Source organism: Eptatretus burgeri, chromosome 16, assembly GCF_056783735.1.
Source record: "Eptatretus burgeri isolate ZD-2024b chromosome 16, Ebu_testis_v1, whole genome shotgun sequence".
Lineage (NCBI taxonomy): Eukaryota > Metazoa > Chordata > Myxini > Myxiniformes > Myxinidae > Eptatretus > Eptatretus burgeri.
In genome coordinates, this window is record NC_140976.1 from 26,899,546 (window position 1) to 26,913,921 (window position 14,376).

The 14,376-nt window shown below is 45.4% G+C and overlaps 1 protein-coding gene across 1 annotated transcript in view; it reads right to left on the minus strand.

Annotated features, from left to right (window-relative positions):
* Positions 1-14,376, minus strand: part of CIT (citron rho-interacting serine/threonine kinase) — a 137,823-nt gene that overhangs the window by 32,219 nt on the left and 91,228 nt on the right. Inside the window, 5 exon segments of the mRNA XM_085859015.1 lie at positions 5,331-5,485; positions 6,735-6,838; positions 7,925-8,040; positions 12,225-12,320; positions 12,477-12,608. Coding sequence (XP_085715141.1) covers positions 5,331-5,485; positions 6,735-6,838; positions 7,925-8,040; positions 12,225-12,320; positions 12,477-12,608 — 603 coding nt within the window.

Sequence of the window (14,376 nt, forward strand, 5' to 3'; positions counted from 1 at the left end):
TGCAGATGTCCCAAAAGTCAGTTATGTCATTAAGTATGTGTGTGGTCAGATCCCCCTTTCCTTTTGTCTAGTGGGAGAATCAAAGGTGTGCGTTGTAATAACCTATCTAAAAGAAATCGCATCTAATAAACCATCCCATCTGCATGACCCCTTCGGCCCATCACGCTGCATCACCACCCGCAAGCTGCTCATACCTTGACTTGCCGAGAGGGGGTCTCGCGGTTCCAGTTCTCGGCTCCCATGAACGTTGTACTCTTGTACGATGACCTTCGCGGCACTAACACTGTTACTCGTCGAGAGCGAAGCCACGTGGTGGAGTAACTGGGGTCTTCTGGCAGGGGCCGAGGCCCTGCCACGGAAAGGTGGGCCAGAGGACCCTGTCCAATCAGAGGCAGACAGCGAGGTGCGTTTTCGCCAAGGGCCCCTCCCCGTGGAGAGAGGCCAATAAAATCTCCAAGCCTCTCTGCAAAAAAAGGGTCCAGTCGAGTTTGCTTTCATGGTGGCTGTAACGGGTCGAGTTTCCTTTCACGGTGGCTGCAAGCAGTCAGTTTTGTTTCACGGTGGCTGCACGGGGTTCTGGAGTTTCACGGTGGCTGCTACGAGGAGTTTTAAGGAAGGACAGAGCAACCCTGACCTCCCTCCGTGGACCCCGATTGTTCAGCACCCGAGCTCCGCCATGAACCACGAGTCCCTACGTGTGACTGGGGACCGGACCAACGACCTTTGTCAGGTGCCGCATCGTGGAGAACGCCCTTCCTCCGACGGTCAGGTACACCACCGAACTCTGACCCCCAGCTTGTCTCTCTCCACGGCTGCGAGGGTCCAATAAAGACTGGGTTTCTTTTAATTGTGTGTGTGTGTGTGTGTGTGTGTGTGTGTGTGTGTGTGTGTGTGTGTGTGTGTGTGTGTGTGTGTGTGTGTGTGTGTGTGTGTGTGTGTGTGTGTGTGTGTGTGTGTGTGTGTGTGTGTGTGTGTGTGTGCCCGTCTTGTAAGGAGATCTGAATAAGTGTTTTTGGTTATTGTAAATATTCCTTCTTGCATATTCACGTTAAGTCTTGCCTTTGTCTTTTTATTGTAAATAAACATTTGTAGAAATATTCCCAGTTCGTTTCCGTCCCTTCTTGAATTGGTCCAGCATGGTTCGGATCTGAGTGAAGGCGAGGTCTTATCCCCGATAATCTGTTCATTCCAGCCGGCACGGCTTTGGCAGTTTCCGCTCGGCTGCACCCGAACCGGAGTTGGTAGTCGGTAGTTGGAACTCTACCGCAGTCGGTAGGGTGACCCGGTTCGAGCAAGATGTGCCGAGGGCGTGGTTTCCCGGTAGTCAAAATCGCGTAGTTAATTAAGTAAATTGGTTATAGACAAATAGACCTTACGCTAGCGGTTGAGATATTGGCGACCCCGATCGGTTAAACGACCCGCCGGCTCGCGGAGTTATCCGAGCGACAGCCTACAATTCCGGGGAGTTTGGTGGGAGACGACGCAAGCTTTCCCCACCGAGTGGTCATTCTCGCCACCGACCCCCGGCCCACAACAGTTTGGTGTCAGGAGTGGGATACGAACCCCTCCGCCTCCATAGAAAATTTGCGGGGTTCGAATCCACAACAGTTTGGTGTCAGGAGTTGGGACTTCGAACCCCTCCGCCCCAACAAGAAATTTACAGGATTCGAACCCGCAACAGTTTGGTGTCAGGCTGTGGGACTCGAACCTTCCCGCCTCCATAGAGAAATTTACGGGATTCAGATCAGGGGTGTGTTTGGCAACTCCCCCTTCCCTCCAAATTAAGAGCAGTGAAATTTTATTTTATTCTCAGCACGGACCATAGCGGACCAAGACGGACTGGTACAGGTTGGTTCGGAATTAACGTTAGAAGAACCCGTGGCTCAGGACATAACAATCCATGTTGGGTCTGCTCCCGATCGTGGCGGATCGGCTCCGCTATCGGCTCCACCATTTGACATGAGCCAGATGATGGAGATGTTGATGGAAAGAATGGATGCAAATCTGCAACGTATGGAAAAATGAATGGATGCGAATACGCAAGCACTGAGGGGTGATATGCAAAACGTGGTCCGGAATTTTGCAAATGGGACCAGGACTCTATGTGAAGAAATTACCGAGTCCAGGGGTGAGTGTAACGGCTGTTCGGACCGCAATGGAGACGGGCGAGGTCGAGGAGCAGTGACGTCACGACGGTTAAAAGAGAAACTGGTAAACTCGAGCAGGGGATGACGGAGATAGTAAAAGAAACCCAGGAATTAAAAGAGGTGACGGAGGTTACGAAATTTAAGAGGAGCACACACAAGTAGAGCTGGTAGGGGACATTGAGGTTGAGCATGTGGAATGTTTCGGGACCCAATGCGAGGGTCAGATTAACTTCCCACAGGAACGAGGGGAGACGGTATGCTCCTTCGTGGCAGGCTGTGACGAGGTGAGTCCGGTAAGGCCGTACGAGGTCGAGTGGGTGCATGGTGCGAATGAGCACATGCCGAGCTTGGGGTATAGAAACCCCGGGATCTTTTGGGCTAGCACGAGCCCCCGATGTGAATGTCCCAGAGTGTGTGTTAAAATGTGTGCAGAATGCGAATGACATGGCATGTGTGAGTGCACGTGTGGAAATGAAATATGGACCGACGCAGACGGGAGGCGTGGGTCGTGTAACTGACAGAGCTATTTTGGAAACCGTGCCGACTCCTTGCGACGGTGCGTGTGAGGTCCGTTCCATATCTTGCGAACGGCCCAAGCGCGCACGACTCCGTGATCGGGAGCCGGCGTTGAAACGTCCCGTGATTTGTACGAAACCACCACATGGACGGCTAAAATGGAGGCGATTGTGTGAATTTGGAAAGCACGTGGCCCCATGTGAGCACATGCGCACCGGCCGACGTGCTGTAGGCCGCGAGGTGCTGTTCGCGGGACGCGCGGAACGTGTCCCGACGACGCCGCCGGGCCCGTGTGCGAGTGGCGCCGGCAGGGATCGCGCAGCACGGAGGCCAAGTGAGAAACGCACGACTCAGGCCTTAGTTATTTTATAACTTGGTTTACACAGTTCTTCAGCTAAAATGTGGGGTTGGTAGGTTGAAATATAAATATAATTTCAATTTTTAGAAATTATATATTTTTATGATTTTTCTTCGGATGTTGCATGGAAAATACAAGGGTAGGTGTGGGGGGGGGATAAATATAAATCCCAGACCAGGAGGATCTAAGAATACATTGAAGATTGAAGACCATTCAAATGCAGGATGCCCATGTTCACTGTATCATCTGATGTGAAAAACAATAAAGAAGGGTTAAAACTTGTTTTTACAATATACTCTGGCATGTTTTCTTATAGAAACCTGTTGGATCATTAAACAAATGGAAACAATGCTGAGAAAATTACTGTCCAAGTCGTAGATGTGTGCGTGCACACCAATGCATAGTGCTGGATATTATTTTAAAAAAGGTGTCTACAATGAGTCAAAATGGTCAATCAGAGCCATAACCAGCTCTTACTTTTCAGCAGACATCTGATCGTAGTCTCCTCATCCCCATGAGCACATCAAAGACTGATTTCTGGTCTGTTGAAGGTGGAATATCAGCATCTCGCATGGAAACTTTGACGTACTTGGCACCAAAATCTTTCAATACGAACAGCGGTGTACAACTTTCGACAGAAACAAAATCGGCACGATCGAGAGTAGCCTGCGAATCATCCCTGCTGCTGCACTGAATTGATGCAATAGTTTGGCCAGAATATTTGTCGTCAAGATGATGCATGATTAAATCACCAATACAGTCACTCGCATTTATACTGCTAACATACTTCTTAACAATCACTTTCGCCCCAGAAACCACAGTCAATCTGAACCATGCTGGCCACTGCTCCAGACACCATGACCAAAGACAACTGCGCAGTTTGGTTAAAGGGGACTCAGCATTTTGAGTGCGTGCACGCGAAATAATATTTTGAAAATAAATGCAGACGTTTACATTTCGGGTTTTGAAACTTTTGCACCTTCGGCGGAAAATTTATAAATATAAAAAGGCTAAAAATGTGTTTATATTTCATTTTGGCAAATATACCGTCGGCGGATCTGTAAACCAAGTTATAAAATAAATAAGGCCTCACATGGTGGATGGCTCTGAAGCGGACGTGTAATGCGATCGACGGGGTGATGTTAGCTTCCAATTATCACCCGAACGAAGGGGCCGAGCGAATTGCAAACCGCCGCCCTGGCAATGCAAGGCCTACCGAGCCTTTGCACGAGTAGCCGATCCCCGGCCGGGATGTAGCGAACATCCTCGTCTTGGGTAAAGGAGCACTAGTTAGTGGATGGGTTTAGCATTAGATCGACCGGCCTCATGGGGTATGAGCAGTCCTTCATGGGGCCTGGTGGGATCAGTTTGAGGGAATTTAGGATATAATTTAGAATGGATTGGAGACTTGAACAGACATGGAACGTGTAGTGGGGACGTAGCTTAGTAATAGAATTAAATGGAACGTGCATTAGTATAAGGGATGACGGGGAACACCAATTAGTTAGGGGGACGTAGCGAGTACATCGTCAGTGTTGGTGTGAATTGAAAAGAGAGAAAGAAAAATTTACAATGAGAGAACGTGGGTCAGTGGGCCCGAGTGCGAGTGGAGTGAATGAATGATTGGGGGGAGGAGTGAATCCCACCCAAGGGAACCCGGAGTTAGTGTAATGTTAGTTTGTGGGTTAGTTAAATTAACCAATTGGATGTCGTTTTGTTGTTGGTGTTGAATGAAGGCACGAAACCTTTTTGTAGGGTGCAGGAGTCTAGTGACTGGCTGGGAGCGTGGCTGTGGAAATATGCGTACTGAGTGGAGGGCCCCCTGGGCACCGAAGTAGTCGGCCAGAGTAGGCCATGGGTCCAAGGGACTGAGTTAGTGTAATGGGCACGGGCAGCCCACGGACACGAGCCCCAGAGCACCAAAATGCCACATGGGCATCGACGGGGAATATGCCAGGAAGGGCACCCCCCACGTTCATAAGGAGCAGGTAGGCTCGGAGACAGCCTCAGCGACACGGGGGTGCCATAGTTCGAGTTCAGCAGATGGGTATCCCTGCCAATGGAGCCACACTGCCCAGCCACAAAATTGTGCAAGAGTACGAGTGAAAATTTGTGGGCCAGGCCCAAATTGATAATTGACACAAACACAGGCGACGGGAATCATGGTTTCTTGAACCGATAGTTGAAAGAGACAGGCGTGTTGAAAAGCCCCGGGGATAAATTAACGTTAATAAATGCTAGGGGAGGTAGGAAACGTGGACGCCTTCGCACCATCCATCCCTTCACTGTTCGTGGGCCTCTGGACTCACCTTTGGAAATTGCTGAAATCTGAGGGAGTTGTTCTGAGGCAGCATTGGGCCTCGAGACAGATTCACTAGTCTCTTTCTCAATCCCCTCAAAAAGGATCTTGGGGATTGGGGATAGGCAGTCCAGGACAGGTTAGCCGAACAAAGACAATAAGGGGCTAGGGACACATGTAATTATAAAAAATAAAAACATAAAACAAATAAATAAAAAGAAAGTCTAAATTTTGGGGTTTTTTGTTGTTGTTGCAAGCTAATGGGGGTGGGTGTGGACAAGGACAGACATAGGCGATAGGTTGGGGGGAGACCGTAGGGTAGGTCCGAGCCTGTTTTCAGACCGGCCGGCACCACCGCACTCCCTCCACAACCTGACGAGACCAGACCAAGGCTGGCCAGCTTTGTGTGCCGACCTCCTCTTGTACTGCATCTTGCCTGGTCTGCGTTTGCCATGCCATGCTTTGCCTGCCCATGCCTTTGTTTGCAGTCATTCAGCCCTAACCATGTGCCCCAGGACCACCTCTGAAAGCGTTTTGCAAGGACTGCACTGCAGGCAGCCGCATTACCGGGGACTGCATTTGAGCAGCCCGGATATGTCCTTGTTGTTGCATGAAGGCCAGTTCACATGGACCGGGGGACTGCACTGAGCAGCCCGGAGATCTTGTTGCATAAAGGCCAGTTCAAATTGCCTGTGAGACGGCGTATGGCCTGCCGTGTTCGGGTAAGTTGCCTCCAGCAGCTAAAAAAAAAAAGAACAAGAATTCAACGACAATCAAAGGGACCTTTGAAGGCCCTGAAGACTCCCCCCATCAATACCGTCTGCGCACTCACCCACAAATGTGAACTTTGCTGTGTTTTCTCTCCTCAAATCATAGGTCCTGAGCCATGGTAGTGTAAATATTAGGAATGTACATAATTTTAACCCATCTGTTGTTTGTTTTGCGCCGGCAATATAGTTAAGTTGTCCGAGAGTCTGCTCGTTTAGTTATGCAACGCAATAGGTTATTTATTTTTGGGACACGTATTTCAAATGTCGCACTCAGGAATCCGTAGGTAAAACGTACAAGGGAAAACCTACACCTGCATGCCACACGAAAATTAACGACTCGGGTCGAGTCTATAAAAAGGGGGTGGGGGGGGGGGGTTTGTGTTTCCGATCTGGAAACCATTTGCATTCAACATACAGGTCCCAAAAGTCAGTTATGTCGTTAAGTATGTGTGGTCAGATCCCCCTTTCCTTTTTGCCGAGTAGGAGAATCAAAGGTGTGCGTTGCGATTTCTTTCAGTGAGGTTATTACATCTAATAAACCATCCCATCTGCATGACCCCTTCGGCCCATCACCACCCGCTGGCTGCTCGTACCTTGACTTGCCGAGAGGGGTCTCGCGGTTCCAGTTCTCGGCTCCCACTAACGTTGTAACTCTTGTACAATGACCTTCGCGGCGCTGACACTGTTACTTGTGAAGAGCGAAGTCACGTGGAGGAGTAACTGGGGTCTCGTGGCAGGGGCCGAGGCCCTGCCACAGAAAGGTGGGCCGGAGGACCCTGTCCAATCAGAGGTGGACAGCGAGGTGCGTGTTCGCCAAGGGCCCCTCCCCCATGGAGAGAGGCCAATAAAATCTCAAGACTCTGTAAAAAAGGGTCCGGTCGAGTTTGCTTTCACGGTGGCTGGAACAGTCAGTTTTGTTTCATGGTGGCTGTACGGGGTTCTGGAGTTTCACGGTGGCTGCTACAAGGAGTTTTAAGGAAGGACAGAGCGACCCTAACCTCCCTCCGTGGACCCCGATTGTTCACCACGAACCACGAGTCCCTATGTGCGACTGGGGACCGGACCAACGACCTTTGGCATGTGCCGCATCACGGAGCACACCCTTCCTCCGATGGTCAGGCACACCACCGAACTCTGACCCCAGGTTCTCTCTCTCCACGGCTGTGAGGGTCCAATAAAGACTCTGGGTTTCTTTTCATTTTGTGTGTGGGTTTGTGCGTGTGGGCCCATCTTGTAAGTAGATCTGAATAAGTGTTTTTGCTCATTGTAAATATTCCATCTTGCATATTTGCGTTAAGTCCCTGTCTTTGTCTTTTTTATTGTAAATAAACATTTGTAGAAATATTCCCAGTCCGTTTTTGTCCCTTATTGAATTGGTCCAGTATGGTTCGGATCTGAGTTTAGCCGGGTTTTTATACCCAATAATCTGTTCATTCCAGCCGGCACGGCTTTGGTAGTTTCCGCTCGGCTGCACCCGAACCGGAGTTGGTAGTCGGTAGTTGGAACTATACCGCAGTCGGTAGAGTGACCCGGTTCGAGCAAGACGTGCCGAGTGTGTGGTTTCCCCGGTAGTTGAAATCGCGGAGTTAATTAGGTAAATTGGTTATAGACAAATAAACCCTACGCTACGCGGTTGAAATATTGGTGACCATGGTCGGTTAAACGACTCGCCGGCTCACGGAGTTATTCGAGCGACAGCCTACAATTCCGGGGAGTTTGGTGGGAGACGACGCAAGCTTTCTTCACCTCGTGGTCATTCTCGCCACAGACCCCCGGCCCACAACAACATTAAAACAATTTAAAGGCGAAAACTATCTGTAGAATCCCTCCTCACAGTTTTTGATCCTCGGTCAGCTTGGACGTGTCAATGGTGTCCTGTTCATGATGGACACGGCTTTGCTCCAGAGACTCCTTTTCTGCCAAATCCAATTGCAGCTGAACTTCCAATGCCTGTAAGAACCACAGTAGTAAACGTTTCAGACACAAAAACAACGTATAAATTATTTTAAAATAGCATGAGGTATAGTCCATGGGCTGGGGTGGTTTCTGTGTGACTTTTATGTGCCCTAAGTTTCTCTTCATATTATTGAAGTAGACCATGTGGAACATCAAAAAGTGAGGGTGGACATCTGGAAGCCTGGTCAGATTTGAGAAAATGACATCACAATATCAAGCTTTTGCGTTCATGAGGCGACCAAAAATTTGGGGTAGGGGAAGCTAAAATGCTTATAACGCCACAACCATACATTATATAACTGCAAACTACCATTCAAAATATTTGTTTTTATTCACTCTACATGTGACAATATGTAATTATCTGATTATTATGCAAATTTGCTGTCCAGAGGTCAAAAGGTCATGGAAATCGGGGGTTGCTTAAAATCTGACCCAACAGAAGAAAAATGTGAGTTACAGGCTGCCTGTACTACTTGAGAATGTTTGCTGGCTGTCAGAGGTTGCCAAGACATATCTCTATCACATGATATGCATTGTATAAGAATTAACCCATATGTAACGTAAACATCAACTTTGATAAATAGTGCTATTTCAGAAAAGCTGATTTTCCTTTGCAGCAGAAGACACATGCCACAAAATAAAGTAATCGAACATTTTCATCAGTATGAATATGATCTATCACCAACTACTTATTTCTTTAAGCCTGGATTATATCACTTAATTTACTAATTTCTTACACTATTCCCATGTCGTTAACCCACTAAGTCCGAAGTCCGAAAACAACCACTTGTAGGGGGGGGGGTCAGAACATCTTTAGTCCATTCAGCAAAAATAAACTGCTGAATTTGCTCAGTTTTAGTAATAGTCTAGGTTTTTATATCCAAATGAAGGTATACTGCTGACTGTTGTCACTATTCCAAATCATGCCAATTTGATAATGGGAGAAGGAATACATGTAGATGCCAGGAGTACATTTCCACGCAGTTGTAAGTGTCACATACGAGTTCTGTTCGGTTTTAGATACAACCAGCTGGATTTTTACAGCAAACATTCTCGTCTCCCATACCTTGGCACTTGCAGAACTGGCAACAAGGCAGGTCACTCTTTCGACATGCACATTTCTCTGTCGCACATTTCAAGCAAGTACAGTGCACAGCATATTCCTCGGGAATGGGTCTGATGGCCTTATCTGGATGGAGAAGTTCATCTTCCTCTTCAAATCCGTATAGGAGAGGATTCAACTCAGTCGTATTTGCAGAGAGAATTGATGTCATCACATATGTAGCATAATATGCCCTTAGAATATGGGCCTTTATGGCATGGCTTGTAGGTGGCAACTTCTCGAGTGGGGTTTTGCTGTGGTGATAATTATGATCCCCGAGTTCATCCATTGTTGTGCAGGTAGTTCCATTCTTTAGGACTTTCACTAGATATGATTCTGCTCTCTCAACTTCATCGTCAGAAGGTCAAAGCCTTGATTTATCCCAATCTCTATGTCCTTCACTACTTGTTCCCATGCTTGTTGCTTGTGAGTCACAGGTTTTTCTGTTTGTCCTTTCTCAAATATACGCTCATAATTCAGCAAATAACTTTTAATACACAAATTGTGGCAATATAAGTTGGCACCAAATACTGCACTAACACTTTGTATGTCACAAGTGTGAGTGTAAACATCATCCTGTAAGCTTACGGTTGCCTCCAATAATTTACTGGCCCTGTCGCACTCTGATATGCGGTATTTCTGACGCACCCCATGGTGTTTGTATCCACAGATGACACATGATAACTCCCTCATGTCCGGTACATTGGAAGGTCCAGGTCTCGGCGAGATGCTTGAGCGAGAGCGGCGTGATGATGCCTCACGACTGACTTCTTCACTGCCACTGGAAGTGGAGGCGGAAGCTTTACTGATATTTTCCAACGATTTTTTGTGAGTGGAAGCTTTGTAACACAGATTGTCCATATGATAGACAAATTCTTCATCTTCAAGGGTGCGAAGTCTTTTGGCAACATGGTCATTTCGTTCTGCAGCAGCCTCACGTATTCGTTTCTGCCCATGTTCAGTGCTTGTGGGTTTTTTTCTTTCGAAGATTGGCAAATGATGCATTTATAAAGATCAAGGTATTCACTGTCTCCAGCTCCACCAACCAAGCTGACACCAGTGTTCTGCATTTCATCTGAAACAAACCAGAAGGGCATTTCATGAACATGTGTTATGGCAGCATTATTGTAAGTCATAACACACCTGAAAGGCATACATAATCTGACATCTTGGCAGGATAAATCAACTTTCAGCCCTCTGAAAGCTGTCTGTTGATAAACATGCTATTGGGATAATGAAGATCGGACAGACGTTTAGTTAGTCTTGCGTTGAGCAGGCGGCGTTACTGCTCGACCATTTTGCGAGCCTGTTTACATTCCTGTACTTGATGGGGTATGCATGTGTGCACTGGTGTGTAGTGAAGGCTGATTATACTACTGATTTTGTTTAAGCCTTTCTGTAGATAAAAACACCTAGCACAAGTAGTCTGTGCATTAAAACATGAGAACTGTCTGTCAAATTGAAGATTGTAATGTTGATTCAATTTTTTACTTTCATTTTCACCCATGAGGAAATGCACTTATACAGTGCTGCCACCAAGCTGTCAATACTAGAATCAGTGGTAGGTGCCCTCTAACAGAACCACATGGAACTACTCTATTGTGGGAATCCAAAGAAGCCTCAAATGACTGGAGATAATGAGAACTGACTCGAAATAGAGGACTCAACCTCTGCCCATTTTAAAACTCAAATAAAAGGGTTAAATGGTTCATCGTTGTCCAGAAATAGCAAGAAGTCATTTCCTCTGGGTCTTCTGCTGATATGTATAGTAATAATCTAAAAGAGGTTTAGAAAACAATCACCAACCTGTATGGTATGAAAAATGTACACTAAGACGATGGAAAAACTGGAATTTCTGACATGTCCGAAATAGCACCATTTATCAAAGTTGATGTTTTCGTTTCAAAAGGGTTAATTCTTATACAATGCATACCATGTGATAGAGATATGTCTTGGCAACCTCTGACAGCCAGCAAACATTCTCAAGTAGTACAGGCAGCCTGTAACTCACATTTTTCTTCCGGTGGGTCAGATTTTAAGCAACCCCGATTTCCATGACCTTTTGACCTCTGGACAGCAAATTTGCATAATAATCAGATAATTACATATTGTCACATGTAGAGTGAATAAAAACAAATATTTTGAATGGTAGTTTGCAGTTATATAATGTATGATTGTGGCATTATAAGCATTTTAGTTTCCCCTACCCCAAGTTTTTGGTCGCCTCATGAACGCAAAAGCTTGATATTGTGATGTCATTTTCTCAAATCCGACCAGGCTTCCAGATGTCCACCCTCACTTTTTTGATGTCCCACATGGTCGACTTCAATAATATGAAGAGAAACTTAGGGCACATAAAAGTCACACAGAAACCACCCCAGCCCATGGACTAGTAACCTTGTTTATGGAAAGCTATAAAGTACATGCTTGGCCATTTGCTTTCAATGTTATCAAGTTGGTATTTCATCCAAAAGTGTGCAAATTTCATGGGAATGTGAGACAAAAGAATGAACAATTTGGAGCATGTCTAAATTCTGCCAATAAGCAGTGCTGTGTACACCTCAGATGGAATGTTCAACAAAGAATGAATGAATTAATGCTTGCAAAAAAACAGATCACAGACTTCACTGGCAGAAAGGATGTGACAGAACAACTCAGACTCACCATTGACCTGTAAACATCTGGGTTAAAGTCCTGTCGGGGTTAGACCTGAATATAAACTGTTGGTTTGGTTCTCTGTAGACAAAGGCTGTACACTGGAGTAAATAATGCTTTTGGAGGAGACTTTAAGGCAGCTGCTTCATCTGGAAGTGCTTGGCTTGTGGACATGAAAAACACTGTTTGTAGATTTCAAAAGGAGCAAGCTAATGTGTTTGCTGATACCATGACCCTGGCCAAATTGCAAATTTCTGCCATATTGTGCAGGTACCTTGCATCAGTGGCATCACTGCACTCCATAGCGATGAACCAGCATACTAATTTCAGAAATTAATCCCAGTCAAATACGCATTCTGGGAATAATTTGTTTTTCCGTAAAAAACAAATAAGGCAAAAACAACCAGCTCTTCTCATTTACCCGAATTTTATCTTGGTAGAGCTTTCCCTGCTGCTTCACATGGCTATCAAGTCGGCAGTTGCTCTTCTCAGCTAAGCGACACCGTTCTTCCAATTCCTGCAATGCAGGAACTTTATTCATGAACAAATATACTTTTGCACCAAGAAACAAGAGAAAGGGTGGGGGTGGGGGTGTGGAGGGAGGCAAAGAGAACAGCGAAGAACAGATTCAATCATCGAAACATACAGGTCCTCTCACCATATACGTGCTTACCATGATCTTTTCCACCATTTGTCGCATCTGCGTTGACTTTTCTTGCCAACTCTTCACTTTAGTTTTGCCTCATTGGTGTTTGACACCTTCAAGTCTGTGCACATGACTCTCAAAGGCTCTGGCGTAGCGTTCCTGTCATCCCCAGGGTGTGATGTGAACGTCGACAGCTTTTATAACAAGTGGAAGCATCATTTGCACAAATAAATAATCATTATGTGACAGCTTGAGATTCTGAGCATTTATGTTTGCAATGATAAAGGGGAGCCCAAAAGAAGGTACGAGGTTGCAGGATAAATGGCTCCTTTTATCACAATACAATGCACAAAGGAATGCATAACAACCTTCAGGTAGAATCCTGTGGGCCAATTTTGCATGTATTTGAAGCATAATATGTGAGAGCATTCAATTCTGAATCTCCATGACTCAAGATGATGGGAAGCCAGGTTCAAATCCATTATACCAATACTATATGTGCTCGTCAACCAATTTCCATTTAAAATGCAAATAAAAAATACACTTGTGTCGACCAATGTCTATGTTCTCCACATGATTTATGTACAAAACTCGGTCATGAGCCTTAGATTAATGTGGAATAAATAAATAAACCCCAGAAAGGCAGTACTTTTTCACTTTCTGTGATGACTAAAAACAAATGATAAAAAGAAAAAAAAAAATAATAAACCAATGTCACCAGCAGGGTGACCTATCTTGAACCTATTGAAAAAACCTATCTTGCCAAAAGGTGACCACGTGTGAGCTTCTTTAAGGTCACACTTGGGGTGAACAGAGCTGCTATCCACCAGGAGCTGACTCCTGGAGGAATATCTGCCCCTACGAGAGATTCCGATGAGAATCGTTCTACAGAGTAACCCATGAAAAATATGCTTTTGCCTCATAAGGTCACCAAATGACGTCATAACAAGTCTCAAGCTTGACATATCTAGAAAGCACTCATCAGAGGTGTTCAATTTGAGGTACTACACGATATGGTTCCTAAAACTTGAAAATTTGACCTTGGGGTCAAATATGTTTGACCTGGAGGCGCTAACCATGAAGGTCAAGGCCAATCGCCACCAAAAATTAATCATCTAGCTGAGCACCAGACCATGAACTATATTCCCATGAAGTTTGAAGACGATCCGATCAAAATTACTCAAAAAATAAGGGTTTCTGTCGACTCTCTGATTTGCGCCAAAGTGACCTTGACGCTTTGACCTTGACCCTTCAAAATTTTATGTGCTGAAAGAGACCTCTATAGGCCTCTGATATGCGAACTTACAAAAATTTCCAATGATAACTGTACTCTGCAGAGTGATTTATACGTGATTACAGACAAAAAAAACCAAAAAAAAAACATGAAGGTCAAGGCCAATCGCCACCAAAAATTATTCAGCTGAGCGTCAGACCATGAACTATATTCCCATGAAGTTTGAAGACGATCCGATCAAAATTACTAAAAAAATAAGGGTTTCGTCGACTCCCCTGATTTGTGACAAAGTGACCTTGGACTCTTGACCTTGACCTTCAAAATTATGTGCACTGAAAGGGACCTCTATAGGCTCTGATATGCGAAGTTACAAAAATTTCCGATGATAACTGTGCTCTGCAGAATTTTTTATACGTGATTACAGACAAACAAAAAAAACAAAAAAAAAAACATACAAGCTGACTAACATATCTTGCAAAAACTTCGTTTTGGCAAGATAAAAACTTGCCAAAAGTATAATAAAACAGAACTGGCACTCAGTTGAGCACATACTTCCACCAGGCTGAACAGTTTACATTTTGTATCCCACTGATAGGCCAAATAGAAAGATCTGCATCCGGACCCATTGGTCCTTGTCACACACCAAAATATAATCAGCTTGTTCTCGTCACCTACCCAAATTATCCACCAAGT